Genomic DNA, 24,103 nt, shown 5'->3' on the forward strand with positions numbered 1-24,103 from the left:
AAAGGATTTTTTATTAACTTCTCTGTTCTTCCTTTATATACACATGAAGACATGGGAATATTGATTGATTCCGTATACCTGATTTTAAATTAATGGCTTATTTTTATCCATTCACATTACTCAGCAAAGTGAGAATCAGATTTAAGCTATCGATAGTCAGCCATTTAAAGGAGGGACAAGCAAGGCCGGTGCCCTCCTGTTACATTTCACTTATGTTACAACTGTATGACTCCTAATTGAGGGATCCCCTGATCTAGAAGACAATGAGTGATCCCTAGCAGTGATATCACTCAGTAATGCAGGTCCTCAGTATGTGTCGGTATGTGCTAAAGCATATGGGATGTATTCAGTCCCTAAACAAAGTTATACTTTTTTGAGTCATGACAGTTTGCCAGCAGCTTATGCTTTATGAGGCAATGCCACATTTGGCCAGTAGATAGCACTCAAGATATTTCAATAAATGAAGAGAAGGGCTCTTGGTGCCATTGTTAACACTGCCTGGGAAACATTAGACAAGCTCATTTTAGATCAGCGGAGGGGCTGAATAGATGGCTCCAAATGCTTAGAAATTGGGATTTTTGTACCAAATTCCAGTAGCCTTTTAATATAAATCTGTACTTTATTAGGGTAGGAAAATTAGCCCACTTGTTTCCTAAGACAATTGCTGTTTGAAGGCAAGGAGACTACCATTCATTTGACACCGCTTGAAATAAAACAGGAAAGCAGCACTTGAATAGTAATGCTGAGGTCCAGAGGGACCACAAAGAATACGGCAGTTGCATTTCACAGAAAGACTCAAAATATAGTTAGTAGGCATCCATCCCGCTAAAGAGCACAGTTCAAAAGCTACGTGTATTTCCAAATGCAGTGTTTGAATAAGTAAGAACCTGGCTGTAAACAAAAAACTCAGTCATGATTGCTGGAAGCCGGTGGGCAGTGCCTTGGCGTGGTTAAACCTACCCGTAAGTGTGGCTGACGCTATGTCTTGGTAAGTGACGTCTTCCATGGTGCGTAAGGAGGAACTCTTGTTCTTCAGAGGTGGGCGGTGGTAAAGCTAGCCATTCCTGTAATTTTGCACCATCTTCCACATGTTACATCCCTGGTTCATCAACCCAAGTGTGGGTCTGTGCCCATAAACAAGGTGATGGGTACTGAGGTGCTGTCCAGGCAGATACAGAAAACCCGGAGTGTGAACAGTTAGGAGATGAGAGTCATTCAAATATCTATCAAAGAAAACTGGAGGCACTTTTGAGCAAGAAAAGGCCGTGTTAAGAAAAAAAGACATCTGAAAAAGAATCCGTGAGAAAATGAAAGAAACAACTTCAGCTTCCTTCTGCAGAAAATTGGAGGTGGTTGGAGGTGTCAGGCTATTATAAAAGTCAGCTCCTGGGAGGACCAGTTTTATTCCCTGCTCTCCGGGCGTCCAATTTCAAGCTTTCTGCAACTGCTACCCCCAGCCCACTTTAATGCACTTACACACTCAAGATGGCCAACCCAATACTCTGCTCAAAAGTTTCTAAATCTAGCCTCAAATTGCCTGAAACTACCTTCAGTCTTTGAACTTCCTATTCATGGGAGCCATTACGTGCTTCCGTTGTCATTGTTTCAGAGTCCATGTTTGGGCACTAGCAACCAAGGGCGCCCTGTTAATATGTGGGGGGGAAAGGGAGTCCTCTACAAACTTTCTGCATCCCAGATCTCTGAACCCTAAGCATTCAATTCAGATTGGAAAATTTCCATTTGATTACCTAAGATAGTGTTGTGTAAGTGTGTTTTTCCTTTGCTGTCTCTTTCTTAATCATTCTGGATCTGCAGGAGGCACCCCATCCCACCCTAGAATAAGCCTAGCACAGTTGAAGTCAAAAGAGCAACTGATCTGGAGTCTGGTGTTCTCTGGCCATGGCCTGGCTGTGTGACCTTAGGAATATCACTTTCCCTCTCTGAGCCTTAGTTTCCTTATCTATAAACTGAGGGGTTAAGCAAGATATTATAATTATAACCTTCTATGCTCTGTTCTTCTGCCTTCACACCATCTAGTAAGCAACATCCAAAGCAGGTTAAATGATTTCCTAGTTGTGATAGCCACCATATTTGAAGTATAAGTAGAAAAGGTGATTATTCACTCCAATAAAACACATATATGGACAATGCATGGAAATATACATGGAAAAATAATGAAAGGTTTATTTAAAACGTCAGTCTGATTTATAGATATGTAGTATTAGAACTCAGGGAGAAGCTCTCTCCTGCCTTGTCAGTCTTGAGTGATGTTCTCTTTACCCTCTCATCATAGGACCCACTGGGAACCCCAGGCCCCCTCTCTCCCCCTCTACCTCTCCCCTCGGCTGCTGATAGTGGCATCAACCAGCAGCTCACTCTGGGTAGCACCTTCTAACATCCAAGGACAAGATGGTGAAGGCATACAGTTGTGGCCACCAACTGTGGAGAGAAAAATATTTCACTACAGAGGAATCCTTTGATTTATGTCTGAACCAGGAGCCACTGGTACATGTGATAAAACTTTTATAAATTCCCCAGTCATGGCCCAAATATCTACAAAGAAAATGTTTAGCTCTCTCCTGACAAGTCCTATATAACTAAGAATGTAAATAGGTTCAAATGATATTCCATTAAAACCTAAGTACATTCCAAATGGGGGTTGGCTACAATTCTGTAGGGGAAGGAAGGAAGGAGGGAGGGAGCGAGGGAGGGAGGAAGGAGGAAGGGGAGAAGGAAGGAAGAAAAAAAATAAGTTTCTGATAGAGCAGTAGTTCTCAACCATGACTATATAATAAAAACTCCTGGGTGAAAAATACCAGTGCTCAAGCCTACTTTTAGAGATGTTAAATTCCCCAGTGATGCCATGTGCAGTCAGGGTTTAAAGACAATGTAATATGGCATCATATTTTATTAAATAGTGACTCAGTAATATTCAATTACTCAACAAAAGTGGCAACTAAAAAGGATTTTAAGTTGTTAAGAATTGCTACTAAAAGCTCACCAGCTTATTACAGAGGTGTAAGAGTTCCAAAGACTCCCTGAGAAGTCCCTCTTTCCTTGGGTTAAGTACTGCCATATTCTTGAGTCCTGAATCCCACTTCCCTGAGGGCTGCAGAGTAGCCCCATGCCATGTAATTCTCCTCATGTCTCACTCTTCTAGAATTGTTACTAGATCAATGCTTCAGGCTCAGTCAGTCCAACATCTTTTCCTAATAATAAGGTAGACTCTGGGGCTTTTAGCATCCATAGATCATTCCCACAACTCTTATTAGCTAAAGGTTCATTCATTCACTACATCAAAACTTTTATAACTGCCGGCCAGTTGAAAACTACCTGAGGCAGAGTGATGAATTGGAAAGAGCACCACATAGGAAGCTGAGGGCCTTGAATCTAGTTTCAGATTTGCCTACACGTCTCCAGATGACCTGCAGCAAGTCATATAACACTGAGTTTCTGTTTCCTTAAACATAAGGGAGAAAGTTGGTTAATGTCTACTATCTACCAAGACTCTGAAATGCTACGCTGCGTAGAATGTTTTTTTTTTTTTTTTAAAGATTTTATTTATTTGACAGAGAGAGATACAGCGAGAGAGGGAACACAAGCAGCGGGAGTGGGAGAGGGAGAAGCAGGCTTCCCGCGGAGCAGGGAGCCCAATGCGGGGCTCGATCCCAGGACCCTGGGATCATGACCTGAGCCGAAGGCAGACGCTTAACGACTGAGCCACCCAGGCGCCCGCGTAGAATGTTCTTATCCACATGCTGGTGATGATGCTAATGAACAGTAGAGTGAGAAAGTAAGTACAGAGAAGCATAAGAAGAAAGCTAATGGTCCAGTTGAGCAAAAGTTGACAAATTTGCTTTCAAAGTGTTGGCATCCCTGTAGGTTGCCTGTTTGAAAGACTACAATGGAGTCATATGGCAGTAAAATTTGTTAGGTTCTACTTTCTGCCACTTGTCTATATGAAAAGACTATTTTCACTCCCCTCACACTGTGAAAACCACCCTTGCAAAATGAAAAGGCAATGATCTGATTCTCTAGCTGTTAAATTGCCTATACGAGGGAAAGTGGTGATGTTTAAAGTGAAGAAAAAAAATTCCTCCAATATGCCAGGAAAGTTTAAAAATATTCCAACCCCAAGTTCAGTTCGCTGTTCCTTTACAACAGCTCATGCACCTACGTCTCTCCATTCTTGTCTTTCCAATGACCATGACCATCTCATCATGCGACCTCCTCCTCAAGACCACCCCGTGTGTACATCTATGTCACTTGATGTGTAACTTTCCTCCTCCAAAAAGTCGTAAGACTCCTTATTTTCTGCAGATCAAGCTAAACTGTTCAGCTTGGCATTCTCAGATCTCTACTGCCTAGCCCATAACCTAACTTTCCTCTCACTTTTCCTCAACACATTTCCTCTAGCCAGTCTGATCCACTTATTGTCCATCTTCTAATGATGTCATATGAAGTCCCTCCACTTTGCCCTTGCTCCTGCTCTTCCTCCCACATGGAACAGCTCTTCCCATATTCTCCCACATAAACTCATCTTGGCCATTCTTGGAAACTGAGCCAGCTCCCATTTCATCTCTGTCACGAAGCCTTTGTATTGGTTTAGAATGATCTTTCTTCCCTCGAATTGTACTAGGCAGCCCTTAAGCTTATACTTTCTTGTAATGTCTATTATGTTTTGTTTATTGCATGTTTCCTGATTAGACTGTATATTCTGAAGGACAAAGCAACATATTAAATGCTACTTTCTGCCTGTCTCTCCTTCTTTCTTCTTTCCTTTCTATCTTCTTTTCCTTCCTTCCTTCCTTTCTCCTACTTTCCCATTGTATGTACAGCAAAATTTGGGGAATACAGTAAATTACCAGTATTCACCTTATAAAAAACACAGTAATACCAGACCTTAGTCAGTGAGGCCCTTGGTGCTTCTCTCTTACACAGCCTTATCAATGGAACACAAAAGTTCACTCATGTTCCTTAGCTTTTAGCTTGGAATTTGACACCTTTCAGCATGTTCCTTTGTGAGAATACTTTGTACTAATCGGACACATGTCCAAGTTTAGGTCCCTTTAAAATTTTATGTCTGTGTCCCAAAAGTACAGAAATGGTCTAAGAAATATGAACCACTTTAAAGAGTTAAGTATTCCAGTAATTAAATCACTTAATTATTTATTTCAATCATGTGTTAAGTCAACCACTCATCATTTAGAGAGTTAGGGATAAAAGAATTAGAAACTACTAAGTCAGGAAGGGAGCCCACCTTCTGGTTTTATAGATGAGTCAGCTGAAGCTCAGACACCAAATCTAAATGAATCTAAATCTTTTTTTTTTTTTTAGATTTTTATTTATTTGACAGAGAGAGACACAGCGAGAGAGGGGACACAGGCAGGGGAAGTGGGAGAGGGAGAAGCAGGCTTCCTGCAGAGCAGGGAGCCCGATGCGGGGCTCGATCCCGGGACCCTGGGATCATGACCCGAGCCGAAGGCAGACGCTTAACGACTGAGCCACCCAGGCGCCCCTAAATGAATCTAAATCTTGCAAAGTCCTTTGCCCTCCCCTTCCTCTTCTAGCAGCACCTCTTTAAAAGGGGGTGCCTCTATGTCTGTCAAACCCTTCCCCATTTAGTCCTTCTTGTTTCCCAGAGACTGTCTGTAAATAACATGCAGCCTTATCCAGGGACCTAAAGTTGGACAAGGAGATCAACCCATAGAGATCTCTTCCAATTTTTGAAATGATCTTATTTATGCTTCTAAGATAAAATCACTTTCTAGAAGTGGCCTCTAAGCCTTGGTAAAGAGATAATTTTTATGGACCTCAGGGGTAGCTATAGGAGGTGAATTATAGATTTAAATATGCAAATAGTGATTGTCTAAGAGTTTGTTGCAAGGAATAGTAAGAGTCTGAGGACAAGCAGAAGTGGGACAGAGCTGGTGCATCCTTTGCTATAGAGTTCTGGAACTCCCAGTCAGGCTTGGCAAGGGGTTAAGAACACATGGCCCTCACTTATCTTCCTCCCTTCCTTCCATACACAGAATGGAATTGTACTAGAGAGATACCCCACTTGCAGCCTCAGAGACAACATGCTTTTTAAGTCACACTGGGATCCCAGAATACTTTGGAATAAACTCTCTCCCCATCTGTAGAATCTTGGCATACCCAGTGAAAAGGTGGGACCTTGCCATACCCAAGTCAATCCTACTATCCTTGGGACCTACCTCGGAGGCTGCTCTGCTTCAAATGTAGTCCTGAACCATTCAAAGGCTTACAGACTTCCCCTTCATTTCTATTTTAGGGTGGAAGGTGGGTTGTAAGAGGAGAAAGATTTTCCTAAATTTCCCCTAGGAATTTCCCCTAAAATTTCAGCCCAAACTTCACTTTTTGTTGTTTTATTTTATGAAGACTGGAAATCAATCGCAATTCTTCTCCCTTGCCTCAACATGTTTTTCTTCCATAAGTAAGAGCTTTGTGTTTCTGGAAGTAGGAAATAAGCTTGTTTTGCTCATTCTTCTTGAAGCAGCTGCCTAGAGACTCATCCCTGGAAAAGGGGCTTTACCTCTCTGGACCTTGAATTTCCCACCTGCTCAATAAATGGGTTGATGAGCGATGGTTAAATTCTCATCCACCATAAACAGTGGAAGAGTCTGAGGCCCACTGCCCTTTGACTTTACTCCTCGAATGTCCGGCACAGAGGTAGTTGAAGGTTAAAGATCTCTCCAATGGCGAGTTGTTAACAAGGGGGTGAGGCTCACTGGCTGCAGGTTTACAGCCTCGCCTGGGCTCAGATACCCCTCTCCAAGATATCCCGCGTCCTGGCAGAAGGTTTGTGTGGCGCAGCTCTGTCGGTCTCCGGGCCACCCAGTTGTCTATACCATCTTTAAACCCGATCAAGCCCGGACCGCACACTTAGCTCGGTTTCTCACGGCTCTGCCGCCACCCCTCCTCCGGGTGCCTCTCGGTTCCCACTATTTCCCACTTCCAGAAATCCTTCCAGCCGAGCCAGCCACACTTTGCACACCTCGCTTGGGGCTCTGGAGCTGGGCGCTGACGTGGAGTGGGGCGCCCTCCCGGGGTGTCCCGGGCTCCAGCCCCACCTCCCCGCATCAGCCTTTCTTGTTCGCTGCCCCCCACGCCCCGCCCAGACCCCTGCTGTCGCCTTCCCTCCAAACTCCTTGAGTGTTCTCCCGGAGCCCTCTTTCTTGCGTCCGTGTAAGGAGACACCCCCACCCCGCCCTTACCTCCCCAGTAAAAAGGGAGCGGGTCAGTGGGTAGGGCGGCTGGCCCAGCCGAGCCACAGGACCGGCTCTCTGCTGGGCGGGGGCGGGGGCAGAGAAGGCTCCGGGCTTCCCCGAGCTCCGGGGGACTCTCCGCTCTGCCCGGCAGCCGCACGGCGGGGCCGAATCACTAGAGCAGCCTCGCGCGGGAACCCGGCACCGAAGCGCCGGAGCCGCCGCCTCCAGCCCGCGGGCGCCCCCCGCGCTCACCCCGACCCCGGAACGCCGGAGTCCCGGGCGCCCCTGGAGCCCCGCGAGGCGTGCGGGTCTCGAGCGGCCCCGCACGCTCTTTTCCAGGCCCCCTCTAAGGAGGGGCGCGCGGGGGGCCCCAGAAGCACCTCCTGCCAGCCCGCCCTCCCCCTTCCCCTCCCGCCCACCAGCCCCGCACGGCGCGGCGCTGCGCTCGGATTCCGGGAGGGAAGCGCCGCGCGGTGTCCCTGGCGTCCTCAGTCCTGCCCCTCGAAGTGGAGATGCGCGAGAGGCAGGCGAGGGCGCGCAGCTCGTGAGACGCTGCGCCAGCCGGCACCATGCGCTTGCGGCCGCTGCCCCTCGTCGTGGTCCCCGGCTTGCTGCAGCTGGTGAGTGTCCGGCCCGCCGCGCGCCTCGCGCGCTGGGGACGCGTTTCGGCGGGAAAACCGCGTCCGTGGCCGACTCGGAAGCAGAGACTGGGGTTGCATGGGACCTCGGGGCTGGAAGCGCGCGGATTGCAGGGAGTTTGGGGTTGCTTTAGGGGTTGGAGGGGAAGAATCGCGGAATTTAATAGAGGGGACCTTGAGGCGGATGAAGGGCTTAGCAAGGATTGGGACTTGAGGGCTGGGGTAAAGTAGGCAGAAAGTGACCAGGAAGAAGGTGCGAGAGGGGATGAGGGTAGAGGGATAGGATGAGGATGGTCTGAAAGATTTGCCACCAGCCCAGAGTTTGAGGGGTTTGGTGGTTTTTATGTTTCACATGGTATTTTGCCCGGATGCCTGCAATCCTTTCAAACCCTGGCATCGTGCTTCCTTGTTCTCAGGGTCAGTTAGTAGCTCCTTGCTAGGAGAAAACTTTGGCAAAAGACCGATGGGGTGGGGGGGCATTTTGGATTTCTCTTCGTTTTGCGTCTGGCGCTGGGGACTGGGATGGGGTCTTGTGCCGGTGGGGATGCAGGATGTAACTTTCACGCCCAACTCCACGCTGGAGCCCCCTCTCGGGAATCTCTTAAGCAGTATGCTACCAAAGACCTCTCCTGCCTCATCTGGCCGAGGGGGCTCTGAGGAATATGAAGGGTATTAGAAGGTGGTTCCGGGTTCGCCAGCGAGGCTTTGGGCGACTGTTCGCACTGTAACTATCTTCTCTCCCCGCTTTTCCCGCGTGGCGCCGCACTCTCCTCCTTCCGAAGTATACCTCCATACTGTATGTATTGTTAGTTAATTATACTTAAGGGCGATCCCAAGTAAAATCTTGCAGAAGACAACTTTTAAAGTAAAATTAGAGAAAGGGACTGCTTTCGCCTGTGTCATGGATTTCTCCTGCTCTCCAGGCACTTACCTTGATACAGTGCTGTTAAGAGGGTTTACTCCAGATTCCACGGTTTCTTTGGTCCTTATACTTAAGATTTTGCTCACTTAGCTCTGGGCTGTTGAAACAAGGTTAGGGAAACCAAGCACTTAGAGAACGATGATCTCTCCCTTTCCTTTTTCTTTTCTTTCCTCCTCTCCTCTCCTCTTCTCTATCTCTGTTATTTCCTTTAAGAGAGTGAGATTCAGTAACTTATGAAAGTTTCTCTGTGAGATGTATGATACTGTAGATGCAGAGGTACTTGCAAATTTTGAGGATGGAAGGGAATTCTAAAAGGTCTTAGTGAAGGGGAGAGGATAAGGAAAGACCTGTCCATTCTGGTTACAACAGAGATTAGCTTCACTTGCACAGCATTAGGTCAGAAATTCTTCAGTGGCGTCAAGAGGAAAAATGCAGTGATGTTCCCAGATGTCCTTTGCTGAGCCATCACATCCTGCCTATATACAATATTGCATGTTAAAATAAATTTTACATCTAAGGCATTGTGCATGCAACATATATGCCACCTTAGACCTTAGTATCACTTGCTTTTTAAAATGTTTAAGCTGGATTCCAATAAAAGATGGTCTAACCAGCAGCATTTGTATGGTGTGTGTAAGTAAAACTCCAAAAGCCTGGAGACATCAGGTACTTAGGTAAGATCTTCAGGTTATCTTCATGAATCTCTTAGTTAATTTAATTTTGCATTCAGTGATCATGAACTGTGTATCTGTTCCACTGTGTTAGACTCTTAAAGATGAGGAAATATATTTGGGCATATGATGGGAAAAGTTCTCCTATCAGGCACCGTATTGGAAATGTTACATTTTTTTTTCACACCACCATAGTCAACAGGAAATAGGAAATACATATTGAAGGGATTATATACCCTCCTTAAGAGCTAGATTCTAATATTACAGCATGGATTGATTGATGCATTTTTAAGGAAGCTTATGTCAAATTCTAATCCGTTTTTGGATTGTGCTTGGGTTGTAATGTTTTTTTCCTGGAGCACTTTATCATGGCAAGTGAGGTCAGAGCTGCAGCTGTGTGATAAGCACACATTCCTTACACCGCCATCATTTTGGACAATAAAAGGCTGTTTACATTCTCCACATTCTTAGAGCTGTTCCCAGCCATATAACACAAGGGGGTTAGAATGTGAAAGGAAAACAGAGTGGCTGAGGAGGGTAGACCTCAATGAAAACATTCCCCAATCCCACCATGTACCCCACCCTGGCAGGTATCAAGGAGGGCAGGTCATCATTTGGCCCTTTAGATGGCTCCCAGTTTTATTCTACCTTTTTCAAGCTGATATTGAACTTATTTGCTAAGTCCCAATAGCAAGTGGATAAAACGTTTTCTTGATTTAGAAACTAGTCTTTTAATTTTCTAGGAACTAGAAACATATGTATTTAGTAGATCTGCCATTGGGGGAACAGGGGCGGGGGCAAGGTTGGGTTATTGCTGGAATTGGATTTTATTTTTTCATCCATCCTGGCAACATGAAGAATGTACTTTTTAAAACATGCTAAATATTTTAAACCAGTAGTGGATTCATTTGGGGATTTTGAAATTTAATTTTAAGAAAATTGTCTGTTTCATCGAAAACAGTCACAAGGAGTTGGGTCCAAATAAGTCACTAACCACATCATACTGGTACAATAACTAGAATGTTTTTACTTGTTTTTGTAATACTTAAAATTTGTAAGAAAACAGTCAGCTGAATTGATAAATATTGCAGGTAACCTATGAAGTACGTGTGTGTGTTACCTGCCCTTGTCCAGTTCTCCTTCCTTTGTCCAGTGTTTTAACAGATAGCTTGCTTTACCTAATTAATAGGATTACTAGGCAGTTGCAATATTTAAATATCAATCCTGAATGTATTATATTCTCCAAAATCCTTATTCAGCAACACATTCTTTATTACAGTATTAACAGCACATTATTTCTTTTCTGCCATCTAATGAGAAAATTAGCATTTGGAATTAATATTATAATATAATGAGTGTTATTTCCTGACATGATACAAAGTAAAGACTTCGCCAGATGACAACTTCTTACAGATTTACACGATAATTTGGAACTCATAATAAGTGTGATTTTTGCCTTTAAGTAAAATGCAGATTGTAAAAAGATTAAATTTGAATTTAAGTGGATTATTAGCTTGAGTTTAAGATAAAATTGAGTGATGATTTTTAAAATAAGTTTGTTATACATTTCAACTTTTTTTCTGTGATATAATGATTTTATAAAGTAAAATATAAATTAGAAGTGATGTAAGTTAGCGAATTTTTAGAATTCTATAAAACCAGAACACTTGTGATGCAAGGTGTTACAATTTTAAGTTCATCCTCATTGTGTAGTATCATCCCACATGAACTTATTAAGTGTATTTTGTTTATCTTTTAACAAATTAATAATTTTAATATTTGTTTAGTATGATATTCATAACATATATTTATTCTCAGCTCCGTATTTACAAAAAGTGGTAACTCATGACTGTCTTCCATTCAAAAATCATAATTTCTCTCATACAGTTCTGATCAATAAACATCAAAGCAGTATTTTCTAGTGTAGGATCAATGGTCTCTTGGCGAGATGACAACGCACAAGAGTAAAAGTACCACCATATCATGGTTACGACTTAGAGTTGACAGGCCATTAAAATTAATTCCTCATTAAAAGCATCATTATCTTAGACATTCTTAAAAATGAGAATTAGGATTAGACAGCTAAGTCCTCTGTGCTAGCCACTTACCTCTCAGTGTAAGTTGTGTTCCCTTGGCCTATCCTGAGATTTATGTTATCTGGTTCAGTTTTAAATGCCTTCCCCATAGGAAACTGACCCCTCTTGGGAACTTATTTTATAGCTTAATAGATTTCCAAGTGGAAAAGACAAGCTTTCTTAATCTTTGTTGTGTTTTTTTAATATTCTTTTTTTATTGTTTTTGATTAATGATCAAAATGCTAAATAAGGCAGAAGGCTTTTTGAAAACCCTTTTAGAGGTTTTACGTTGTCAGCTTAAAATGTGTAGCTCTCGCAAATCAAATGAGTTAAGAAATGTTGATTTTATAATACGTTGCCCACCTTTTATGTATTAAAGAGCTAATCAATACACTTTGAATGATTTAGACGTTTAGCAGTAGCAACCAAAAGTGAATATAAATGTGTCACAGGTTTGTGATTTTGTAAAAGCTCTAAGACTGTCTCTTACTGTTTACGTATTCTGCGGACTCTTTTACCTGAAGCATTGCTGGCTAAGATTTGAAAAAAGAATTATAGCTGCACACTCAAGTGCCTACAGTTAGGGCTGTGTCAGCGTTTCCGTAAAGAATCTCATTTCTATCTTAGCCATAAGCATTATTGCTGGTAAGAAGTTGGCATTTAATATCTTGATTTGGGAGTCAATTATTTTAAAGCTGCTCTAAAAAATTGGTCCAAATGATTTTGAGCACTCATCCATGTGAGGTTACTCTCTCAGTATTCGTACAGTATGCAAGACAATGACTTAACAAACTAATTTCTGTATTAGTCTGGCACAGAGGTTATAGTGTTTAAATTATTTTAAAATAATCCTTTCCCAATTAACCCATTTATTGCACCATCGTAAGACTTTGAAACACTATTTCATCATAAATGTTTTTAATTGTGCCAAATTCAGATGCCCTAATGATTATTTTTGTGAGTTTTATTTGCTAACAATCTACTTGAAATTTTTTTACTACTTTTGAAATGACCAATGGTGTTAATACAACTCCATTCTTTATTTCAAAACCCTGCTCAGTAAAAAAAGGATTTAAAGCAATTTACAGCATAGATTTTCATATTAATAGAAGGAATTCTAAGATATGATTGATTGAAAACTTCCATTTTATGTTACTTTTAATTTATGAAAATCTAGATAAAAACCTTCAAACAACTGTATGGTTGATGTATGTAAGATCAATATGTAATAAGGAATTCTGTTTCTTTGTAGAATGACCATTAAAAATTAAAATGTCATTATTTAAACCCAAAAGCTATAGAACGTATTTTCCTTTTTTCCTGGCCAGATCATTCAAGAAGTTAAAATAGTGTCTTTGAACTTACCGTTCTTATAAATTTTGTCTGTCCTAGATTTATGGATGTATGGTAAGGAACTAGGGAAGTTTTGTATACTTAAACTACAATAATAATGCTGTCTTAGAGTTGCATATTCTTACTGTTTTCAAGTTTCTTCCATACAGTTTACCACGTTCTCTTCTCTCCTTATATAAAACTATAAGATTGAGAAGGACATTTTAAATGTTTCCATTTGTAGATTGGAATGAACAATGCGTTTGGTGTTCCATTTCTAAATAAATTGTGTGTTCAACAAATATTGACTATTTTGACCCAGACTATGCACCGAGATTATAGCAGATGTTGAGGACATAGCAGTAAGCAGAATAGGACTGGTCTGAGAGTGTGTGTGTGTGAATGTGTGCGCACACATGTGTGTGTACGTGTCTTGGGCAAATCACTTAACAACCTCAACCCCTCATCTATAAATGAAGTCATTAATGATAAACGGATGAAAAGTGATTTCTAGCATCACTTTCCTTTTTTTATTATATGGTAACAGTGTTCTGGATTTTTCTTTTTATGAACTACATCTTTAATTACTATACAATTTGAGGTATGTCTTACATACAAACATAATTGTTTTAACGATGTTGTTTTTTTTTAAAGATTTTATTTATTTATTTCACAGAGAGAGGGAACACAAGCAGGGGGAGTGGGAGAGGGAGAAGCAGGCTCCCGGTTGAGCAGGGAGCCTGATACGGGGCTCGATCCCAGGACCCTGGGATCATGACCTGAGCCGAAGGCAGATGCTTAACGACTGAGCCACCCAGGAATCCCTAAGTATAAGTTTTACATGGAGTTTATGCTGTGTAACCACATCACAAATGATAGGTATATTTAGAAGTAGATTTAAAACACTGCAAAATTGATTAATGGTATCCCTGCTTATGGGAAGAGAAAATTGTTGGAAGTAGGCAAAGGGAATTGATGAGCATTTATTTAACCCATATAATCAACAAAATCAATAAAATTTAAATTAAAATGGTGTATTCAGGCTTTTTCCCCTCTCTACTATTTTTAAATTGCAAACTACTAACATCTAGTCATTGCTTTAATTTAAATAAAAAGTAAATTGACTCTCAGTTAAATTCTAATTATTAAGATAAACAACATAACGGTGTAATACTGTACTTCAACCAGAAAATGATCATGTGACTTTTGTATGCCTCAATAGAATCTAGCCTATTTAAATCAGAAATATTTTTAACTAAATACGAAGGTTTCAGGAATTCAGATGTAAATGGTACGGAATTTTTAAAAGACAGCCAACAAAGAGCTGGAGAATATGTCAGTGGTCTTAACATTAGGAAACATCTGAAACAGATGGACTAGTCCTGGGGTTCACTCCAATTACACTTTAAACAATGTAAATGTCTTTAGAAATGAACCCTGACTTTGTGATATTGCTGTTCAGGGCCAAATAAAGTAACTCTAGGGTCATAAAAACACTTGTTTAATTCTGCATGCAAGAATATGCAAGATTGTGAGTTTCAAGCATTGTAATAATACTGACAATTTTAAAATCTTATCAGTTTTACCGTAAGTTACATAGCATGTGTATTTATTCATTCAGAACAGTAACTTAAGAAATAGTCTAGATTATCAGTAGGGAGAGACCACATGTTTAATTTATGTGGTTCTATAAAGTCCATGGGATTTCCATCCCAGAATTCTATCCCTCATTTTTGTGTGCAGACTTAACCAGTGAAAGTGGTTGATTGAGTATAACAATCTGCACGACATTTTGAATGGATAATGTATACAATAAGAGAATAGGGACTCTAAACAACTATTTAACATTTTGTAGTAATGATAACAATAATTTTTATTAACAAAGTTTTACATTTTGATAATCTAAACAGAAGACAATTGGGATCGGTGTAAGGAATATTGCTACGGATATAAAAAAAAAGGGAGGTGAAGTTTTCAAAGGTGTGTTTTCCATAATCGTGAGTTCACCTGTTAATCCCTTGTCAATGACTCCCAAATTTGTACCTCACTCCCTACCCTGCTGTTCAGGCTCCAAGACCATATCTCCATAGTTTCCTGTTCATTTTGACTTGGATGTTTTTACTACCAACTCACATTGACTCACCATGTTCAAAGTCACACATATCTTTCCTGAACAAGTGCCTTCTAATATTCATGGGTTCAGATTTTAAAGTCACCACCTCCCCCTTTTTAATGTCTGGTATCTTTGTGTTCAGACAAGTGACTTGGTATAAAGCACTACATGGTTTACTAGATTCTTTCACATATGTGATGTCGTGTTTTATCTTCACGTCAGCTCTAAAACGTAAACAGAACAGTAGTGACTACATCCACTTTACAAAAGCATTGAAGTTTCAGAGATGGGCTGTAGACCAGAAAAAGATAAAACTTGAATTGTCTACCTAGTCCAGCTCTTAGGTCAGGGCAGCATCCATTTCTAGCAGAAGGTCATGAGATCTGTCTTTGACCTCCAGAACGATAGGTTCAAGGAACATCTCTAGGGAACGTCTCATTCTGTTCACTGTCCATGCTGAGGTAGAAACCTCAACTCATTCATTTTCAGAAAGTTTTAAACAAGTTTGTCATAAAGTCAAAGAAGGTAAACACAAGGAACAGATTGTTGGATCATGCCCCTTAACCACGAGTTCCATTTAGAATTTAGCCTCCCAGAGTTTAGTTTGCCAAGTACTTTGGCTTTCATATAGCTTTAGGGCTGTTATTGGCAGAGTAAATGTAGTTCCAGTTAGGATCAACAGAAGATTTGAGAGTTCTTCTAATTTCTCAGGATCTCAACCTGCACCACATGAGATTTGAAAAGATGAACAGGAAGAGAGCAAAAGATCTTGATTTCTGTTAAAGGCCAGTTAATCCCGGTTGTCTAAGGGGCAGGTTGGACTATGAGAAGGAGCCTGGGGGATGGGGTGGGCTACCTAGTAGGTGCTTAAACTTGTGCGGAACTTGCTAGCATTCGTATATAATTGTGCTTTAGCAGTAGCAAACTTCCTCTTGTTCTCTCTTCCCTTTCCTACATTTGTAAAGATAGTATATCAGAGTGGATTTTGTGGGCTCTCCACCCAGATGTCCTTGGATCTCTTTTTAACATTTCTATGGACAACCCCCTCCCCTCCACTTTTTGGTTTCTATTCTAACACTGGGCAACTGTAAATCTCCTTCAGAGAAGCACCCCCAGGTGTGGGTGTTGGATGCACCTTGCCAGAAAGCACTCAGAGTCAGAATGTCATTCCAGTCCCTTCCCTCCCCTTCTTGAGCCAGCTCTTAACAAACGACTCACAGGTGCCAGAGTTGGCTTGCTCTGAGACTTGGTGGAATATTCCAGAGTTCCCTTTGAGGCAGCAGGTTGACTCTCGAGTGGATTTTGCTTGAGATCACACCCTTCCGTGGCTTCCTTCCACTCTCTGACCTGCAGCCCCATGCTCTTCCCGGACTTTCCTGGAACCCCTTCATTAGAAATCACTTGCATTCAAACACTTGTCTCAGCGTCTGCTTCTGGGAAAACCAACCTAAGATTTCTGTTTAAATGTTTTTTTTTAATATTCAGAAATTTTTAAAATAGCCATTCTCACCCCTGTCTGCATTCTGCCATCTCACAGTTAAGCGATAATCACTATGAATAATTTAATGTGTATTTTTCCAGAAATTATGGATATGTATGCTTTTATCATAATTATATCAACACGACATAATGTTCTATAACATTTTTAATGCAATAATATATTGTGGCCATTTTTATGCAATATAGAACAACTTATATTTTTGAGGATTCATAGTATTTTATAGCATTGACATACCATGATGTATTTGATCAATCCCTTATTAATATTTTGACTGTTTTGAATTTTTTGAATATATTTGTGAATATACAAAATGAATTCCTAGAATTGAAAATACTGGTTCAATGTTGGGAATGTGCAATATGATTTTTGATAAATATAAATTGTCCCCTAATTGACTATACCAAAATACAGACCCACACACAGTGCATTTGCATATCTATGTCCCTATCTGGAGAGTGTATTCCCTTCTTTTTAACTTTGCCGATCTATTAGAGTAAAATACCTCATTGTTTATTAGGAAGGTGAAGTGTGTTTTCACATTTAACCATTTGTATTTCTTATTCTTATAAATTTTCTTAATTTTTCCATTCTTTTTTTTCTACAGCTTTAAACTTCTATAATTTTTTTATATCGCTCTTGCACAATTGTTTATTTTATTATTCCTGGATATTTTATACATTATGGCGTTGTTGTGGATACTGTTTCTATGCCTGACATTTTAAAATTATTTTTTGCTGGCATACAAGGAAAGATATTTATTTTAGTGTATTTATGTTTGTATGAGTTCTATTTCTGAACTAGATTATTTTTAATGATCTTTAATTTGATTCTCCTGGGAGATTTTATATATAGATAATTATATTATCTATAAATAATCTTATATTTGGCTCTTTCTATTAAACATTGATGCCTCTTGAATTAAAATCTATTCTCCTAGTATACTGAGTAAAACCTTCAGAATATTGTTGACTATCAATACTGGGAAGGATAGCGTTTTCATATTTCCAACTTTAATGGAAACTTTGCTAAATATGATGTTTACTTTTAGCTTCTGATAATCTATCAAGAATATACTTTTATATTCCACATTAGAATAAATTTGTTGATCAGAGGTTGATTTCAGATATGTTTTTTTATTTTTATTATTTTTTTATTAAATTTTTTTTTAAAGATTTTATTTATTTGAGAGAGAGAATGAGAAAGGGAGAGAGAGAGCATGAGAGGGTGGAGGGTTAGAAGAAGAAGCAGACTCCCCACTGAGCAGGGAGCCCATGTGGGACTCAATCCCAGGACTCCAGGATCATGACTGAGCCGAAGGCAGTCGCTTAACCGAGCCACCCAGGTACCGGATTTCAGATATGTTGTAGCATCCTTCAAAATGATCATATATTTTTAAAATGCTAACCTCTTCATATTTTTGAATTATGAAACATAATTTTCCTAATATATTTCCTAATATTTTCCTAATACTAAGCTGTTTAAACCAAGTTAAATGATCTGTATTTTAATACACTGGTACATGTGTTTTTATATTGTTAGTATTTTATTTAGGAACATTGATTATTCATAAGTAAAATATAGCAAAAGTGGAACACATCAGGTTTTGCATCAGGATTATTCTAGGATCATGATTAGAAAGACCTCTATTTTTTTCCTCAGTTCTGGGAGAAATTAAGATAGTTGAGAATTGCTTCTCCCTTGGATGTTTGTTGGGAATCATTTTAATCCATTTGAGCCTTTTTGTTTCAGGAGAGATCTTTTATAAACATTTCGTTGCTATTAGATTTTTTTTTCAACCTTTATTGATTCCATTTTATTAATTTTAAAAGAAAAGGATGCATTTTTGTGCATCTTCAAATTTATTTAGCATAAAATAGTATATACTCTTACTTTAATTTTTAAAAATTTACTTCATACCTGTGAATTTACACCATATCCCCCCCTCCCCAAGTTTGTATGTTTTGGAACAGTAGTAGCTGGGGACTGCCTTCATTCTCTCTCTAGATCTACAGCTGCAACTAGAAGCTTTCTGTGGCAGATTCCATAGTTAATTCTGTAAGCTGTCCAAGGTGAATGGAGCCTCACATTAAGAGGTGAGCATCCAGAGCCTCAGCCCTCTTTCTGCTCACTGGAGGACGTTGCAGCCTCCTGGGAGCTGCCCTGGTGCCTGTGTGTGCTCCCAGCTCCTCCTAGGCTGAGCTTGGTGGTGGGAAGATGGTACTCAGTTGGGGTGGGGGTGTAAACCCTAGCTTCTGCTCAGGTGCTCTTCTCCTTTGCCTTTGATTGGTTACAGGCTGCTCAGCACATCTGGTTTTTGCATCATTCTGATTCACTCTTCCTTCCTTCCTCTAAAGGTTCTCAAATCTTGTGGATTCTTGGCATCCTTTCCTCTTTCTAGCACCACTATGCATTCATTCTTGTTTTTGCATTCCTAGTTCACGTCATTGGAAATTTGGGAGGGAGGCAAGGTAAATACATTCACTCAGCTTTCCTCATTGCAACTGGAAATCTTTTAGTCATTTTTGGCTCATTTTTCTTCATCCCTACAATATCCATTCACTCGCAAAATCCTATGAAATTTCCTTCCAAATCTTTCTGTAAATTGTCTCTTCCTCTCCACCTGCTGCCATTTCATCACTACAGCAGCCTCCTAGCTGGTCTACTTTATTCCAAAACAAGCCTTCTAAATTCACTCCACATGCCACAGAATCATCTTTCTTAAATCTTCTTTTGATTTACTATGTCGCTCAACTTTTAAGAATGAGATTGTGATTCCCGTTTTCTTAACGCATCGCATCTACATTTTGTTGCCTGCTTTTCAGCCTTAAATCTCTTGTCCAATATTCCTCACATACCATAAACTGCAGCCAGGTCTGTACCCTTCATACTCCATGAGTACGTCCGAGTGGAGGGAAAGCCCAAGTTTGCATGTCAGAATGACTTGGATTCAGTGCTTTCTTTGGCATCTTGGACAAGCCAATACATCTACTCAATTTCAGTTTCTTCATAAAATAATGTCAATTATAGCTATTTCATAGGGTTGTGATGATTATATACAAAAAATGTAAAATGCCTAGTACCTAGCATTAGCTTAACAAAGATCAGTGCTCCTTTCCATCTGCAACATCTTACCTTCTTGGTATGCAAACAACAGGAGCTCTGACAAACTTAAGCAGAGAAGAAATTCATGAGAACAGGGCGACTCACAGAAAAGGTTGGAGAACCAGGCATGTCTAGAGCAGAATCAAGGGTCTGGCTATCAGGAAAGTATCAATTAGGCAAGAGGATGAATAAATGCCAACCTTTTTTTTTCTCCAGTCCTTGTTTTGCTTCATTTAAGATGTCATGTTTAGGTTGAGAGCATCTGGTTGGCTTGAAAAAGGTGGGATACTTTGATCAACTGTTCTACACATTGTAGGGAATCAATACTCTGTGTTCCATTAGAGAGCTTGTGATCAGAACTCCCACTAAAGGAAGAACTCTGTTAGAGAAAGAGACCCAAACCCCTCCAGCTCTTCATCTTAATTAGCGTGATTTTTCACTCATAAACTTACACAACCAAAGATCACCAGACATTTAAGAGAAATCATTGGCAAAAAGGAGGAGGAGGATAAGAAGAGGAGCTACTCTGGAGGAAACAAATAATAATAGGAGATAGATTTCAATTTTAAGGATTCCTAATTAGTATTCTCAGAAACTCAGGAGGATATTGCATCCTGAAAATAAGAACAGGCTGCTATGAGGAAAGATCAACTGGGTCATAAGAAAGAATTCCTGGAAATGAAATATATAACTGACAAAATTTAAAAGTTGGGAAGAAGTTTGAAAAGAACAGGGCTAAAGTTCATGCTGGTGAACTTTTAAGAGGAAGTCTGCCACGACAGAACCAAAAGACCAAAATAGGAAATAGGAGCAAACAGTGAAGAGACACAGAGGACAAATTCAGAAGATCCAGTGAGAAGCTCCAGAAACAGAGACTGTGAGGGGAGGGAACCTAGTAAAAAAACAAAAAACAAAAAACAAAACAAAACAGAAACCAAAACAAACAAACAAACAAAAAAACAGTGTTGAAGGGGCTGATTTAAAAAAAAAAAAATCTGGTGAAATTTCTGAGCTCGAAGGAAAAAATAGAAAATCCTAAGAGTTTTCAGAGAAACAAGAGATTACTGGCAAACACAAACACTTCTCATTAACCACACTGGATGTTAGAAGCAATGGAATTATGCCTTCATAGTTCTGAGGGGAAAGGGATATTGAACCAACGGCCAAATTGTTAAGTATGAAGGAAAAAGGAGGAGGAAGAAGCAGAGAAAATCAGAGAAAACAAAAAATGACATTTGGGGCATGTGAGGATCCCAGGGGAGTTACCACTCATGCCATATGGAACAATCTTCAAAGACATACCTCAGCCAAGCAAGAAGAAAGATAGAACAGGGGGATGCTGTGGGATAGAGTGGTGTCTGAGTATGACTCAGAAGTGAAGGAAGCTAGAAAAGGATCCGTTAGCCTGTGACCTTGGAAAGGCGTGGGGTTCCGTTTCGTTGTCTAGTTCGGTCACACTGTGGTTCTAAAGGGAATTCCATGTCAATCCTTCCAGTTTTAGAATGTTTAGAATGGATTTATACACAAAGCATGAATGATTTAAATATAGTCTAAGAATGGAATGTAACCATATGAATATTAATGAACTTAAGTAATAGAATATAATAAAAATTTGGAGGTAAAAGGAATACACAGGTGAAGAGAGGCAAGCATACCAGTCTCCTCATCTTTTCATAGGAAGAAGTTAAGAGAAGCTGTCGAATGTTAAAAAACTAAGAAATAGACTTAAAGTCTTAAAAGCTACCAAACAATAGAAGAATTAAAAATAATACAACAAACAAAAAGTCAGCATGTAAATTTATTTACAGTGCACTTTTACTTTTTCTGTCATATAAACAGATTAGAAGAATACATTTAATAGTAAAGTGGAGATGGCATTTTGACCTTCCAGTGTGATTTTGTATAAGTGCTCTTCTTTTTTTTTTTTTTTAAAGATTTTATTTATTTATTTGAGAGAGAGAATGAGAGAGAGAGAGCATGAGAGGGGGGAGGGTCAGAGGGAGAAGCAGACTCCCTGCCGAGCAGGGAGCCCGATGCGGGACTCGATCCCGGGACTCCAGGATCATGACCTGAGCCAAAGGCAGTCGCCTAACCAACTGAGCCACCCAGGCGCCCCAAGTGCTCTTCTTTTTGTGTAGTGTTTTTGACAAATACTATCACTCTATGAATTTCAAGATAAGGGAGGTCTTCTTAGTGGAGGGAGCTTCCCAGCAGTTGTGAAAGCATGCTTGCGAGGTCATGCGTGTGCCTTCACTGGGCTGTGATGGGTATGTTAACAGCACAGATTGCGGCGATGGTTTCATGAGCGTATACTCATCTCCAAGTGTATACATGATAAATGTATAGCTCTTTGTATGTCAATCATGCCTCAATAAGGTGATCTGAAAAAAAGGGGTAAGCAGAGGCAATCTCTTGGGTCATGCTGTAGGGCAGGGTTGCCCAGTCTCAGCACTGTCGACGTTATGGGTCAAGTAATTACTTGAGTGAGGGGTTGGGGGTAGGGATAAAGGGGCCATCCTGTGCATTGTGGGATGTTCAGCAGCGTCCCTGGCCTCTCCCACTAGATGCCAGTAGCACACTCTCCCAATTGTGACAACCAAAAATGTCTCCAGACTTTGACAAATGTGCCCTGGGGAGCAAACACAGCCACACTGAGGCCCACTGCCGTAGGAGATTCCTGGCTGTGAGAAGCTGAACCAAGTGACCTCTTTGGCCTCTTCCAATTAAATACTTTGTCTTTGCATTGTTGGGAAGGGGTCAGCATTTTGCACAGATAGACCTAGTTTCTTAAGACTTTTTTTTTTTTTTCCCATCTCAGTTTCCTTCAGTTCAGTTCAATTCAAACAATGTTTTTGAGTGTAGCTCTGTCAGGCACTCTGCCTAGGGTACACATCTCTATTTAACAACTTTTCCTTTTTAAGGGAAATGGATGAGTGATCCTCCTGATATTGCCCTCCTGGATAAGATTTCCCTCTTTAGTAGAAATGCACATATTTCATTTTGCCTCTGGTACAGCTCTTACCAGTTGTTAGGGCTGGCTCAGAGAATTTTAGTAAAGCCTTTGAATTTCAATATTTTAAAATGCAGTAATAAGATAAAAAATACTTTGTAGAAGTTAAAAGACAGCAAATAAAACTGAAAAAGATGATCATCAATAATAGTTGGCTAATAAAAATGTGAACTAAATCACACTTGATGTATGTATTTGTTACAATTAAAACATAGTGGGATTACAGTCTTCAAAGAGTTTATCACAAACCCAGATTATATTATGCATATCAAAACTGGAGAGTAGCACTTTTGAATGGAAAATTTGATCCAGTGTTTTTGAGATTTTAAAAAGTAGCTTAAAACTATTAAATTCAGCTCTTAGGAGCTAGAATGTATTTCCTTTTTATGGAAAAATTGGGGATTTTCAAATTTGCCAAAATGTAAACTCTGAGGTACTCTATTTTTATCAATGGTATGAATCACTTTCTTCTACATTGGAATGCACTTTTAATTAAATTTCTTCTTTAAGGCAATTCTCATTTTTTAAAAAAAGGTATCTATGAAGGTATACTATAAGAGTTGCATCTTCTCCCCCAGAGATAAACACGGTAATAAACAAGTAAACAGATCCCCTGTTGGTGTTAAAATCTGAAGTACAGTATATTTTCATGAAATTATAGCCCTGTATAAATAATGACTTTACTTATTGGGATAAAGTCTGACAACCAATGTGGATTATGCTCTAGGCCTTTCTATCTATGGTGGCTGAGCGTCTGCAAAGGCTCCTGTAGGCTCTGGAGTGAGTGTGTTGCAGACACCTTGGCAGGCCAGTACGTTCTTGCTCCTGCCCTTGCATGCAAACACATACACGTACACAGATAACACTCTCCTACTGAACTTTTCCCACCACATCAAAAGTGGTATCTTTTCTTTTTTTCTTTTTTTTTTTTATGGTGAGCATTTTTTCTTTTTTTTTTAAATTTTTTATTGTTATGTTAATCACCATACATTACGTCATTAGTTTTTGATGTAGTGTTCCGTGATTCATTGTTTGTGCATAACACCCAGTGCTCCATGCAGAACAGGCCCTCTTTAATACCCATCACCAGGCTAACGCATCCTCCCACCGCCCCCACCAGAACCCTCAGTTTGTTTCTCAGAGCCCATCGTCTCTCATGGTTCGTCTCCCCCTCCGATTTCCCCTCTTCATTCTTCGCCTCCTGCTATCTTCTTCTTTTTTTTTTTTCCTTAACATATATTGCATTATTTGTTTCAGAGGTACAGATCTGTGATTCAACAGTCTTGCACAATTCACAGCGCTCACCATAGCACATACCCTCCCCAATGTCTATCACCCAGCCACCCCATCCCTCCCACCCCACCCCCCACTCCAGCAACCCTCAGTTTGTTTCCTGAGATTAAGAATTCCTCATATCAGTGAGGTCGTATGATACATGTCTTCTCTGATTGACTTATTTCACTCAGCATAACACCCTCCAGTTCCATCCACGTCGTTGCAAATGGCAAGA

At 40.3% G+C, this 24,103-nt stretch overlaps 1 protein-coding gene across 1 annotated transcript in view; it reads left to right on the top strand.

Moving 5' to 3' along the window:
• The first annotated feature begins 7,168 nt into the window (after positions 1–7,168).
• NXPH2 (neurexophilin 2) overlaps positions 7,169–24,103 on the top strand; it is a 108,738-nt gene continuing 91,803 nt past the window's right edge. The window contains exon 1 of the mRNA XM_031031984.2: positions 7,169–7,849. Within this exon, the coding sequence (XP_030887844.1) occupies positions 7,799–7,849 (51 nt within the window). The 5' untranslated portion in view covers positions 7,169–7,798. The remainder of the gene's footprint in view (positions 7,850–24,103) is intronic.

Source organism: Leptonychotes weddellii, chromosome 3, assembly GCF_054177405.1.
Source record: "Leptonychotes weddellii isolate Sample4059 chromosome 3, ASM5417740v2, whole genome shotgun sequence".
NCBI lineage: Eukaryota > Metazoa > Chordata > Mammalia > Carnivora > Phocidae > Leptonychotes > Leptonychotes weddellii.